The sequence below is a fragment of the Gossypium arboreum genome, chromosome 11 (genome assembly GCF_025698485.1).
Source record: "Gossypium arboreum isolate Shixiya-1 chromosome 11, ASM2569848v2, whole genome shotgun sequence".
Classification (NCBI taxonomy): domain Eukaryota; kingdom Viridiplantae; phylum Streptophyta; class Magnoliopsida; order Malvales; family Malvaceae; genus Gossypium; species Gossypium arboreum.
This window is the reverse complement of record NC_069080.1, coordinates 4,093,366-4,107,339: the sequence shown is the minus strand read 5'-3', so window position 1 is coordinate 4,107,339 and position 13,974 is coordinate 4,093,366. Positions and strand designations below refer to the sequence as shown.

General features: G+C 33.8%; 2 protein-coding genes across 2 annotated transcripts; one reads left to right on the top strand and one right to left on the bottom strand.

The window, feature by feature from the left end:
- The first annotated feature begins 823 nt into the window (after positions 1-823).
- LOC108476680 (cytochrome P450 84A1-like) lies at positions 824-3,345 on the top strand. Its single transcript, XM_017778949.2, has 2 exons — positions 824-1,889; positions 2,382-3,345. The coding sequence occupies exons 1-2, from the start codon at positions 960-962 to the stop codon at positions 3,003-3,005; spliced, it is 1,554 nt and encodes a 517-aa protein (XP_017634438.2). The 5' UTR covers positions 824-959; the 3' UTR covers positions 3,006-3,345.
- Positions 3,346-5,577: 2,232 nt separating this feature from the next.
- Positions 5,578-11,211, bottom strand: LOC108479058 (zinc finger CCCH domain-containing protein 44-like). The gene is made up of 4 exons (XM_017781484.2): positions 10,296-11,211; positions 9,239-9,318; positions 8,843-9,030; positions 5,578-8,719 (listed from the first exon to the last, which is right to left on the bottom strand). The coding sequence occupies exons 1-4, from the start codon at positions 10,727-10,729 to the stop codon at positions 5,939-5,941; spliced, it is 3,483 nt and encodes a 1,160-aa protein (XP_017636973.1). The 5' UTR covers positions 10,730-11,211; the 3' UTR covers positions 5,578-5,938.
- Between the last annotated feature and the right edge of the window lie 2,763 nt (positions 11,212-13,974).

The following is a 13,974-nucleotide window of genomic DNA, read 5'->3' as shown; positions in this document are numbered from 1 at the left end:
TGTAGAAAAGTTGGTTTTGCAGTTTTGTGTGGAATCATTCTCAATATATATCTTTATTATTATTTGCCAAGCCAAACTATGGGCATGAAAACAAGGGTGGATTTACACTTTGTATCATAGCAATGAGTATTATATGTGTATTGCATACGGTATTTTAATTATTTTTCATGTGGCGAGGAGTAGTGGAGACTTAGATCCTTTATAATTTATAAAATTTTAAATTAATAATAGTAAAATTATGTTTGGTCCCCTTAAAAATGATAAAAACTTGATTTAATCCTTTAAAAATTATAAAGATATAGACTATTAAAATGATAAATTGTATTTTTATTATCGTAAAAATATACAATTTAATTCGGTCCTAAAATATTTCAGATGCTGTCATTGTATATAATAATGATATAATATGATAAAAAGATTAAATTGGCACATCACAAATTGAGTGAAAACATGAACCAAAAAAATTGAAGCAATGAGAAATTGAATTGACATGTGGAAGGTAAGTTAGATTATCATTTAATATATTGAATTCCAAACTTACCAGCCTTCTTATGTTTGCTATTATATGAGAAATAGTGTCGTTATTAGAAATTTCAAAGTCTGGAGTAATATGGGAAAGTAAATCAAATAAAAAAGTTAATTTACATTAACTAAAACTTACTTTCTTTTACTTTCAACAAGGAAATAACAAAAGTGTTTTACATGAAAAATAAAATGGATGAAAACCTAGAAGAATTAATCGTTTAATACATTGATTACGAAATTTTAGGTATCATGTTTAAAAAAAAAGTCTATTCACACATGTAATATTATGTGGATAATTAAGTAGTATGATCCGGATGAGCATTATTTTATTCCTACAGGGGTATCCAGAAACCTGTATAAAAGACCCCATGATATGTGACAAAAAGGTAGCAACATTCAAAGAGTTGCAGTTTTTGTAAGTGAAAAAGCAAGCCATGGATATAGTTGCTATGATACAAAGCATGGATCCATTGCCTATGGCCCTTCTTTTCATCATCCCTTTCTTATTGCTTTTAGGCCTCATATCTCGGCTTCGTCGAAGACCATTCCCTCCAGGCCCCAAAGGGTTGCCTATCATCGGCAACATGATGATGATGGACCAGTTAACTCACCGTGGACTGGCCAAGCTAGCTCATAAATACGGTGGCATATTCCATATGAAGATGGGGTACCTGCATATGGTTACTATTTCAAACCCTGAAATGGCTCGCCAAGTGCTTCAGGTCCAAGATAACATTTTTTCTAACCGGCCAGCCAACATCGCCATCAGCTATCTAACGTACGATAGAGCTGATATGGCTTTTGCTAATTACGGACCCTTTTGGAGGCAGATGCGAAAGATTTGTGTAATGAAGGTTTTCAGTAGGAAAAGAGCTGAATCATGGGAGTCAGTGAGGGATGAAGTTGAATCCCTCGTTAAAGCTGTTGCGGCCAACACCGGAAAGTCTATAAACATGGGCGAGTTGATCTTCAACCTTACCATGAACATCACTTACAGGGCGGCTTTCGGTTCCAGTAACAGACACGGGCAAGAGGAGTTCATCAAGATCTTACAAGAATTTTCCAAGCTTTTTGGTGCTTTCAATATTGCTGATTTTATCCCGTGTATGACATGGTTCGATCCTCAAGGGCTCACCACAAGGTTGAAGAACGCTCGTGGTGCATTAGACAAGTTCATCGATACCATCATCGACGACCACATCCAGAAGAGGAAGACAAACATCGACAATGGCTCTCCTGAAGGTGACACCGATATGGTCGACGATTTACTTGCTTTTTACAGTGAAGAAGCTAAAGTAAACGAATCCGAGGATCTACAAAACTCCATCAAACTCACCAAAGATAACATCAAAGCTATTATCATGGTATTTATGTTCCCTTCCCTTTCTTCTCACGTAATACCTACTACTTTAATTTCATATACCTGCAATATTTCATTTTATTTTCTTATAAAACTATTATTGTTATTTATATTGATACCAAAATCCGTTTCTGATAATCTTTAGACCTAGCCATTTTCACGAAATGAACTAACTTGAGAACATGTGCAGTAGAACATACAAGGGCCACTTAGCATTATGTGCTACTCTTTGAAATAATATATATATTTATGTAAATTGGATTTAAAATTAAAAAAAAAATCAGCTACATATCTTAGTTTTATAATTTTTTAATCGTTTGCGAAAATTTAAAAAATTCGCTCAATGAATTATTTTGTCTTCCTTGTTTCACGTAAACGTGGTAGAATGGTTAAAAAAACTTTTATTACTGTTTTATTATTATAATAATAACGCCTCTGTTTTTTTAACTTTGATTACATGCATGTATACTCATCCGTGAGAAAATGGTTTTTAAAGGATGTGATGTTCGGCGGGACGGAGACGGTGGCATCGGCGATTGAATGGGCCTTGACGGAAATGATGAAGAGCCCGGAGGATTTGAAGAGGGTACAGCAGGAGTTGGCGGAGGTGGTGGGTCTCGACCGCCGTGTGGAAGAATCCGATATCGAGAAACTAACGTACCTGAAGTGTACTCTTAAAGAAACCCTCAGGCTCCACCCGCCAATTCCGCTGCTTCTCCACGAAACGGCGGAGGACGCTGTGGTGGCGGGGTATCAAATTCCGGCGAAGTCGCGCGTGATGATCAACGTGTGGGCCATTGGCAGAGATAAGGGTTCATGGGAAGATGCAGAGAGTTTCAAGCCATCGAGATTCTTGAAAGAAGGTGTCCCGGACTTCAAAGGAAGCAACTTCGAGTTCATTCCTTTCGGGTCGGGTAGGAGGTCGTGTCCGGGTATGCAACTCGGGTTATACGCGCTTGATTTGGCTGTGGCACATTTGCTTCACTGTTTTACGTGGGAATTGCCTGATGGGATGAAACCGAGTGAACTCGACATGAGTGATGTGTTTGGACTCACTGCACCTCGGGCGACTCGACTCTATGCTGTGCCAAAGAAACGCTTGATTTGTCAACTCAATTAATGGACAAAATAAAACAGGGGATGAAGATGAAGAAAGTGACAAAGGTGACTTTGAAAGTGGGATTTTGGGTTATTTTCTTTTCTTTTTTATTTTTCAATACTTTTGGGGAAAAAAAAAGACAAGATTTCAAGAACAATAACTGGAAAAAAAGGGAAAGAGATAAAAGGGAAAAAAAACTTTTTTTTTAAATATTGGAACATTAATAAAGATTGTGAAGAAAAAAAAACATATATATGATTTGAATCGATGCATTAAAGAAATGCACTCATTTCACATACCTTATCTTCTTATAGGGTTTAATTGTATGAAATATAATAAAATTTTAAAATACTTACGTGAATGTGTTATAGTGTATATTTCTTTTTTCTCTTTCAACTCTTCTCTGTGATTAAGATAAGTTCAACTATAAAGGGTTAGGTAAAGGATCATTTTCATTTTTCACCACATTTTTTGAAAAGATATTTCCACACTTTCTCAAAAACCCTAGTAAGCAATCCATGTTGAATCTTCCATATAATCTGTTGTTTATTGAATTTAATTAAATAAACTATTAAAAATTATAAATAAAAAAATAAAGTCTAGAGATTGACCAAGCCTCTAAGGGACTGATAGTTTTAAGAATGGAGTTTTATATTTCTTCGTTACAGTGCTCCATATTTCTCGGCAAGCAAATAAGGTGGCAGATATTGTTGCTAAATTGGCTTCGGGTTGTCAACCGGAACTTCAGGTTTTTCCAGATCCGGTACAGGAAGCTTTGCACTAGCTTGAAAGCGATACACTTGGAACTCAGTTTGTCTCTGTATCTGTCTAATTAAGTACCTTTTAATAAGGTGCCTTTACTTTGTTACCAAATAAAAAGTAAAGCACATGTTTTTTTTTTCTATGAATACGTAGACATTATTATTGAAGGTGTGGCACACTTAAATGTTTTTCTAAGAAACAAACAAAAAAAAAATCAAAATGTTTTTTTTAATTTTATAAAACAAAGTATGTTGTTTTTTAAAACATTTTTTTCTAAATTTATTATTATTACAATTGAAACGTCCAACACGACAGTTCAAATTTTAAAGATATAATTACTAAATTATATAAATTTATTTGATATTTTTATAAATTCACTAATTAAATCAATTTAATTTTAATTTTATATATTTTTTAAAATCCCATCTTGATTTAATTTATTTTAATAACTCATTTTACTATAAAAGATATAAAAGTTAAAAAATACTAAATCCACGCACGTAGTGGGAGGCAATGTATGTAGACCATCCCACGTCGTATAATACAAAGCATCTTGGTGATTGGATAATTTTTATGTATTATTTTCCCTAGAAGGAGTGCCCCGGGGGATTCATCATTCATATTTCATATTGCTGACATCATTCTTACGTTTGGCCAAAAACGACGTGCATCGCCCATGAACCCTTGCTTTACTTTCTATCAATTCATAATAAATTTGAGTCTTAAATTACCGAAAATAGACAGCGAAGAGACTCGTTATAAATCTTACTCATAGCTGTCTCTCTTACTATATCCAGTGTCTATGCTGTCAGCCTTTCGGGCTTTGGCAGATGGCTTCATTTATTTGAGATTTCGCCAACTAATATTCTCTCCTTAACCTAATTTCACGAGTTGGTCCTCCATTAATTTGTTAACCCCAGTGCAAAACTTAATACATAATCAATATTTATAACAAATTATAAAGTAATAAATCTTAAAATTCTACATAAATTTTAGAAAATGTGTAATTTGTATAATTTTATACACAAAATTTTGACTTGATCCAATTTATGTAATATACACAAATAATTATATTTATATAATATAAAATAAATTATTATATTTATTTATTCAAATGTGCACAAATCAAAATTAAAATTTCATTTATATATTTGAATAATGTATAAGATTACATCAAATTAAAATTTATGTATCAAATTATATATTAAATCAAAGTTTACCTATAATTTTGATATTTATCCCAATTATAAATTCTTAAACTCTTAATTCTCAACCTTAATATTTAGATTTAAAAAAAATATTGCTACCTGTTTTATCTTTAAAAATATCTCGAATATGGGGTGGACACACTGAGATGGTGATGGTGGTTTTTTTTTTTTTTGAATATATTGGTGGTGATGTTAAGTCATTGAAAATGGGGAATATGTTGATCATGTGGGCGATTGAATGGAGGATTCTTCTGGCTTGACAGTAAATGCGAGTGAAAAAGGGGAAAATCGAATGACCAAAAGAATGAGTTTCAACCCCGAGGCCTAATTTCAAACAGAAAATGACGTATGAATAGCATAATATACAGACAAAAAGAGATTAAATGTATGGACAACCAAGATTTTGTCATATTTCTGTTGATAGCAATATCTTTGTTTCGTATATAAAAAGAATGAATTAGGTAATATTTTAACGGAATTAATAAAAATGCATATATAATAATTAACCAACAACTCTCCTATGGTATTGCCATGTGATCCTTGTCAAATTTGAAGGCTGACATAAATTAATCAACTAGGCAGAAGCAGTGCCAAGCAGTAGCACTTACTAAATGCTGCAGATGTTGCCATAATCATAGAATGATTAGAATTAGAATCAATAAAAGAGTTTACTTGGACCTTAAGCAACAATCATATAATCCATTACCCTAAATCCATCCGAGTTCATACGACTTCTATAAATAATTCTAACAAAAATTGATGCTTCATAGTAAGTAAAATACTATATATAGCACTTTACCACTACTAACCAACCCTGTGTAGCAAATCAACTACCTATTTCACTGAAAGAGTTAGGCTAGGGCTTGACAATGAGGCAACCTACAATGGAAGGTGCTATTATATCCTGGGAACTGAAATGATATGGTATTATCGGGCCTAACTTGAATGATACCTACTGTCACAGATTACAAGTTAAATGACTAATCAAGGGTGCCAGTAACTGCATGATGCTCCCTTCTTGCAATACCCACTTTCGTAAAATTTACAAACCCGTTTCCCTTTGGGCAGAGGTCTCGAAGAACCAACTCCATTTGGACCATCATAGGACGACTGCCTATTCGAAGAGTACCTGTCCCTACCAAAACTTGAATCTCTTCCCTCAAAACCCCGGTCCCTTGGACCTGTATACCTCTGTTGGCTTCCCCAATAGGGCGGATTCCCTGCAGAAGTGCTTGCATTGATGCTTCCATTTTCCCGGAATGTTAACTCAGCTGTTCCCCTACTAAAATTCGTATTTCCTTGACCTGAACCTCCCCAATTAAAATTCGCATTTCCTTGAACTGTTCTCAAATTGGTGCCCGTAGTTTCAGGCCCTGCTCTCCAAGTAGAATATAAAGTAGAAACTATTTCAGGACTTGTGGAAGAATGCCCACCAGAACTCTTATGAACATCAAGAACCTCAGACGATACCCCAAACTGCTCATTGGTCACAGCTGACTGAGAAGACCTTCGTAGATTATTTCTCGGGCTCAAAGTATTGCTTTTTCCTGGATCATGTACAGGGCTCAGTCCTCCTACAGGGCTAAAACAATTATGTTCAGAACCTTGTGCCAACTCACCATCAGAACACAAAATTGAAGTAGGTGACGGCAAGCCATTAAGTGACTCCATTGCTTCAACTTCAGCCAAGAGATCAGAAACAGATTCATCACCCAATGGATACTCATGGGGTCCGGCAACAATTGCATCCCAACCAGATGCATTATTCGCAGGATCTGTGGAAGAAGAATGTGTCATTTGGCCATTTCCTGAAGTTGGTAAAGCCGAATGATTACTTTCTAAGTCAGTTGGTTTCAAAGAAGATTCGGACACAAGACCCGAACACCATTCCTCTGCAGAAGGTTTCACTAGAGTGGAGGAATACCCACCCCATTCACCAGCTACTTCAGGAAGTTGTGATCCAATACTGACTAGACTAGAAGCTGTACTCCAACTAGGACCTGAATCTTGATGAGGTACACTCGAAGGAGGAGACTGTTTTGAGTCTTCATTGTTCAAATTTGATGTTGAGGTAGGAAGAGTTGAGAAATCAATATCGTGATTCTGCTCCGATACTTCAAGTGCTTTTGCCAGAGAAATCAGACCAGAATTCATATCCCATCCATTGGAAGCATCGTTTAAAGATGAAGATGTCCCACTTTGCCTACAAGATTTACCTGATTTTCTGTCATTATCTTCTTGCTTCACATTTTCAGCAATGATTTGTCCTTCATAAGTCTTGTTCAAATCTTCATTCATGTCAACTGAACCACAGTCCCATCTTTCAACCCCATGCCCGTTGCCTACTTCACAAGACCGGGTTTCATGTGGTTTCTGACATACTGTTGATGAGGGAAGTGAACTACTTACTTGGGGCTGACCAGGGAAGTAATTATCACCCTTCACAGATTCCTGATGTGGTAAAGGACTTCCCATTTGTTCTGCATTTGAATTGACAATATCTACAGAGGCACTACAAGGTGAAGATTGAGAGCCAAATTCTTGGCTCGTCAAATGTTCATTTTTACCAAAACAATCACCATTTGTATCGCTCTGCATTGACTTCGAACTCCCCTCAACCTGTTTGTTTTCCATCTGATTTACATTCAGATCCTTGTTCTCCCTAGCACCACCATCCCTGTCCTGACATCCATCATCAGAGGCAATGACACCCTTAATTCGTACGCAGCTGTTATGAAACAACTGTTGCCCTTGGCTGCACTGCCTATCAAGAGCATCAGTTAAGAGAATGGAGTTCGCCTGCTTTTCACTTGTTCGCCATATTTTCAGATCAGAAGGGAAAACACCACTCATGCTCCATTTATCTAACATTGCCATAGAAAATGGCCCTTGAATTTTCCCAAGCAGGTCTTTATAGTGCCATATTTTATCTGTCTCAGTATTATTTACAGATAGCTCCATTCCTGTAGAATGTGGTGGTATGCTAGTTTCCCTGTTTCCTATATCACTCATGACATCAACTCCCTTCAGTGGACCATCACTGTTCTTATCAACATTGATGGGTTGACCATCAACCTTTTTACTAGTTTTACAACTCTTATCATTGGCAATTACGGGTTGACCATCACTATTCCCATCAACAGCCAATTGGGTAGCAAAAGCTTTGGTGGCTCCTCCTCTACCAATGAGCCTTGAATGATCTTTGGTGAGAAAATGAGAATCAAGAAGCTTTAACATTTCAAAGTGGCCAACCCTTGCTTTTCGAAACAATTTTATAAGCCTCGAATCACAGACAATGTAAGAACTGTGGCAAGGATCACGAAGATTGCTTCTTGTTATGTACTCAAGCAAAAGTGCCTGAACATCAAAACGAGAAACCATAGATGTATCACCATTTTTCATGTGTGCCACAAATTCAAGAAGCTCCTTTGTCGCCCAATTTATGCCTTCAGGCAATGGCATCCCGTTCATATCTAGAGATCTAACTTTGTTCGAAAAGTTCTGTTGTTTCATTGTTTTCCTTCTCTTGGAAGGACTTGCTCCTAGGTCTCTAAAAGCTTTTTCTCCATTACCAACATTAACATTAATACTGTTACTAAGTTCACCTGATGATTCTCCCTTAGGACCCGGTATAGCAATTTCCTTCCAGGGATTTTTAGCTTTGGTAAGCTCATCTAAATTCAAAGACAATTTTTCTTTCAATAAAATCCAATAAACCTTGAAGAGATACTCCCAACTAGTTTGGTCATCAAAATCCACTTGAACCTGCACAATATAAATAGAAGGCCTTTAAGGTAGACCAAAAGCTCTCTACTCTTCGATAATATATGCATACCAAGCTCAGACATTCACAGGAATCAATTGTATAAGTCATAGTTAAATCATTACCATTTCCTTATTTCCTAATGCGCTGTTTTCAATCAGCATTACGGTTCTCATGCACGTTCCACAAAATCCTTTATTTCCTCTTACATTCACGTAATCAGCACCTTTGGTGCAATTCTTGCACAAGGAATATGTACAAGTATAGCACATATAATGTGAAGCTTTCTGACAACTGCTACATATATGCCACCCTGAAATATACAACAAATAGAACATCAGAAAATTAATGAAACACCAACTTAACCATTGAAACTTACTAATAATTTACTAATATATATATATATAAATATAAATATTAGCACAATAACTAATCGAGAAGGTTAAACAAAATGGTTAATTAAAACCGACTGACGCAAGTAAAGAAGAGCATGAATCTAGATAAAACTGACTAAAACGTACCGCAGTTCCATTTTGCCTTAGATTTAAAGAATGCCTCATCCCTTTTGATACAGGGTGGATGGTAAGCCTTAGGACAGCCCCTGATGCATAAAATCCCATATAATTAACCAAGGAAAAAAACATAGGCCAAACTAAAGAATAGAAGACCATGGATTGCATCTTATGAACTAAACTCCAGTTGAGAATTGACAAAATAAAAAGGCTCAGATAAATTGAGCAAAAGGTGAATAAATCCTCAGCCAAACTTAGCAAACCTTTGAACTTCAAATTTTCATCTCAATGTCAGCCAACTAACTAAACCCTTTTTTTTTTTCCAACATTTTTTATCAACCAAACAAAAAGGACACGTCTTGACATTTGATTTTGGAACAAATATATTATTAGAATCAAAGTTTGGAAAAATTAAAAATTTGTAGAAAATTCTTTTGACTTGTTTCAGTTTAAAAAATAATTTACTAAAGAAAAACTATCAAAATAATTCGAATTTTTAATTGAATATAATACCACATATTCTAAATTTTTTAACTTAAATAATTAGATTTTTTTTTTTAGAGAAAATTTCAAATATAATCCACAAATCCCTTAACTTTTAACACGTTGGTGTTGATTTGGGATGTTTTATCTCCTGATTTTGATGACAACCTTAATCACTGAAACTGTCTAAAAAGACGGCAGCTAATATTTATTTGATAAGCGGTTGTGCCTAGCTCTTTCGCACAATCAATGCGGGAACCCGACACCTTATGTACTCAAACTTTCACGAGAGTTTAAAAACAGAACACTGATAAAGACAATAAAAAGACGTGTTAAACGTCTGTCGACTTTGGACAGACTATATACTTAGACAACTTTGCCCCGAAAAAATCGAAATCACTTGGTTCATTTTCAATTGGTTTTGGAATTCATTTTACTCCTATGCTTTTGAAAAAAGGAATAGTTATAATGTTTTGTAATTATTTAAATATTATATATATATATAAGGAGTTTTCTTTTTTAAAAATTTGGTCCATCTCCTACTAGAATCAGCTTCTGATAGAAGAGAAATTTCTAAACTCACCGGCGATCACAAAGTACGAGACTTCCGCCATCGAAGCATATAAAGCAAACGTCTTCTTCATCCTCCTTGTTCCTTTGAGGTGATGGCGCCGATGACGACACGATTCTTGCCTGATTCCTCGGCGGCCTTCCCCGCCTCCGTTTCCCCGCTCTCATCATCTCCACAACTTGAACTCCATCTCCCGCTCCCATCTCAACCGTAGCACCACCATCTCCTCGAACCGCCACGTTAGCGTTTCCGACAAGCTTCGAATCGTTCATATCCGTATTCTTCTGGCATTGATCGATGCTCATGAACTCCACTCCTTGTAGAGAATCACGATTCGAACATTTAATATTATTACTGACATCATCACCGCCACCGCCGCGGACGTCGTCTTGTAAACAAGGCTTACACACCGCCGTGGTGGATTCTACTTGTTCACAATTTTCCATTAAACAACAAAATCATAAATTATAAACCATATAATATATTCCAGGAAGAGCTCTTCCCTGTTTATATATACATATTTCTTTAACGTCAACAAAAAAAAAATCAAATTAAAAAAAAAAGTGAACCCTAGGAATGGAATTGGGGATTGGGAAACGGTGGAGCAGTGAGTAGAGGGCATACGGAAATGAATGTGAGAAGGCATTGGTGGGTAGAAAAAGAATGGTTTAATTAACTTAAAAACCTTTAAGAAAAAAAAAGGTAGTGTTTGAAAGAAAGAATGAATGAAAGAAGAAAGGAAAGGACACTTGGTGGTTGATTGGTTCGGTAGCTCAAACTCTGTATAGTTAATTAATTATAATTTTTTTAAACAGTGAAAGGGACGGGATAGGAAGAGGAGGAAGGAGGGCACCAAAGGCGGGTCATTAGGCTTGGAGTTTGAGTGTTTGATTCTCTAATCTTAAGTACCACGTGGTTAGTCGGCACTGCTGTAAGTGCCCAAAAAAAGAGGGAAGGCAAAAAAAAGTTCCTGACCCACACTCCTTTTGGAATTTCTTTACTTTTTTATTTCATTCCATAACCTTCCAATTTTTATACGGAGGTTATAATCCCCCTATTCTTTACAAATTTAAATTTATTTTGTAATTAAAAATAATATTATAATAAATTTTAATTTGATAAAATAATTTTAATTGTAGAAATAAAAATAAAAATAGAAAGAATAAATTTTATATTTAAGGAAAAAAATTTTTTTAACTTTTTATATACTTTATTTTAAGCGTGACTCAAGTCAAATTTAAATTTTAAGTGTTCTAAAGTTTTAAATTACCGAACATGGTAAAAATTATTTGACATTTAAAAGTATGATTCCAAATTTAAAATACAAAAAAATGTATATATTTCTTAATTTGGTTTTGTGAGAGAATCTTTCAACTTCAAAACTATGCCCTGTTCAATACTTAATTTTATTAAACATCCTCAAATGTTTTTAGAATTTGAAATTAGTCTTTCAATTTTGAAACACTATAATTGGATCCTTAAAAGTAATAGGATTGAGTTAATCGAGTCCTTCCTCCGACTTAGTTGTTAGTTTAAATGTTTGCATATAGTTAAGATATGATGTGGAATATTTTTAAAACATGTTAATAAAATTATAAATATGTGTGCACTCCGCAAACTTGAATCTAATTTATTAAAAAAAAAAAACATTGGTATTAAATTTTAGGAAGGTTATTTATTTTATTTTTTACACGTCTGTTCTAATCAAATCATGTGATAAGACTGCACGTGCTTGTAATTTAACCGACTTGTTGTAAACATGCTTCGTATTAAATTTAAGTTGGCATCTAACATCTAAGTTATTGGCCAGATTGATGAAAATACATGATTAATACAGTATACTTTATAAACTCAATTAATATATTTTGAAGTTTCTAACCAATATAAAATCCGAATCATAGATTCAGTTTTTCTAATAAAATTAACCCAAAATAAGGAATATTTTTATTACTACTTATTTATTTTGGGATAATATATTTTTTTGGCCTCTAAACTTTATTTTGGTGCATTTACTTTTTCTTATTCACTTTAGCACTTAAACTTGATATCTAAGTCCATTTTGATCCCTATAGTTAAAAAACATAAAAGTTTAATGATGTGACATTATAAGATTATACCACATCATCACATGAAAATTTAAAATATATATATATAAGTTTTCAGGTAATGATAAGGTATGATATTAAAGTGTCACATTTAATGTTTTAATAACTGGAGTGGTATTCTCGATTTAACTAGTTTGATCGGTTCAATCGTCAGACTAACGATAACTAAATAAATAATTAAAAAATCATAAAATAAAATAAAAATTATTGGACCAGTTTAAGCTGCTCACTGTTGATTTTTGTTTCAATTTTCTATTTTTATCATTTTCAAATAGTTTTCAAGTCAATCAATTCAACTCATTTATTCGAAGAGTTATATCAAATGGTTCTCGGTTTGTCTGATTCGGTCCTTTTTCAATAATATCGGTCACATCATCAAATCTTGATAAAGTCTAAGTTTAGAGACTAAAATAGATTTACTTGTCAAGTTCAAGTATCAATGTAAAAAAAAAAGAAAGAAAAAAGTACAAATAACAAAGTGAACCTAATTTTCAATTTTCTATTATTTCTTTTATTTTAAACTTTCACAATTCCAATGATATTTTTTAAATGAGCAAATTATTAGTCACTTAACTAGGGATAGGTTTTTGTTATGGTCCCTTAACTATAAAAAATAACTATGTTGTCACAAACGTTTTGGAAATTGTTTTTTTCTAGCCACTCGTCTGTTAAGTAATTAATATAAGGGTTTTTTACTAAAAAAGTATAAAAAAATTAAAAAATTCCAAAATAATATACCTAAAAAGTTAATTACTAAAATGGTATAGTCAGGGTGGTCATATCACTCGACAAAGCACTTACCTACGACAAACAAGATCTTGATACAAGAAAAAAAACTCAGAAAACGAAAAAAAAATAAAAATATGGGACATGTGGGTGCCAGAGGCGGCACCAGTGTTGCCTCTGGCAGAGGTGGCACCGGTGCCCAAGGTCCCTTTATTGCCGATTTGACCCCTCATGCAGAGGGGTTTTATTGTTTTGTTTGGGGGACCATATATTATGGTCCCCAATGTGCTTGAGTTTCGGGAGCAGAAGGAGAAGAAGAAAAAGAAAAGAAGGAGAAGAAAGAAAAAGAAGGGGAGGAGGAGGAGAAGAAGGAGGTCGGCACTTGAGAGAAGAAAAAAGAAAAAAAAAAGAGAAGGAGAAGAAGAGGGAAGGAAAAAGAAGGAAAAAAAAAAGGTAATTTTTTTTTATAAATTTGGGTAACCTTAATGTTAGTTTAAGTTATTTATTTTAGTTATTATTATTGTTGTTGATGATTGATTTGCTTAAATCAGATATAATTTTATTTTATTTCTTTGCAAGGTGTTATTTAGTTAAGAAGAGATATTAAGGTATGTTCGTATTTATTTTATATTTTCATTGAAGTAATACACATGTTATATGTAAAAAATATTTTATTCTTATTATTTTATGTAATGTATTTGTTAAGTGTGTTTTAAGTTGATTAAATATATTTTTAAATTTATTTGACTTATGATTATTGTAATTTTTTATTTTTTATGTGATGGGGTTTAAAACCTTCTATAAAAAGTAGTATAAAAGTAAAATACTAAAAAATATTAATGAAAATATAAAATATGAAA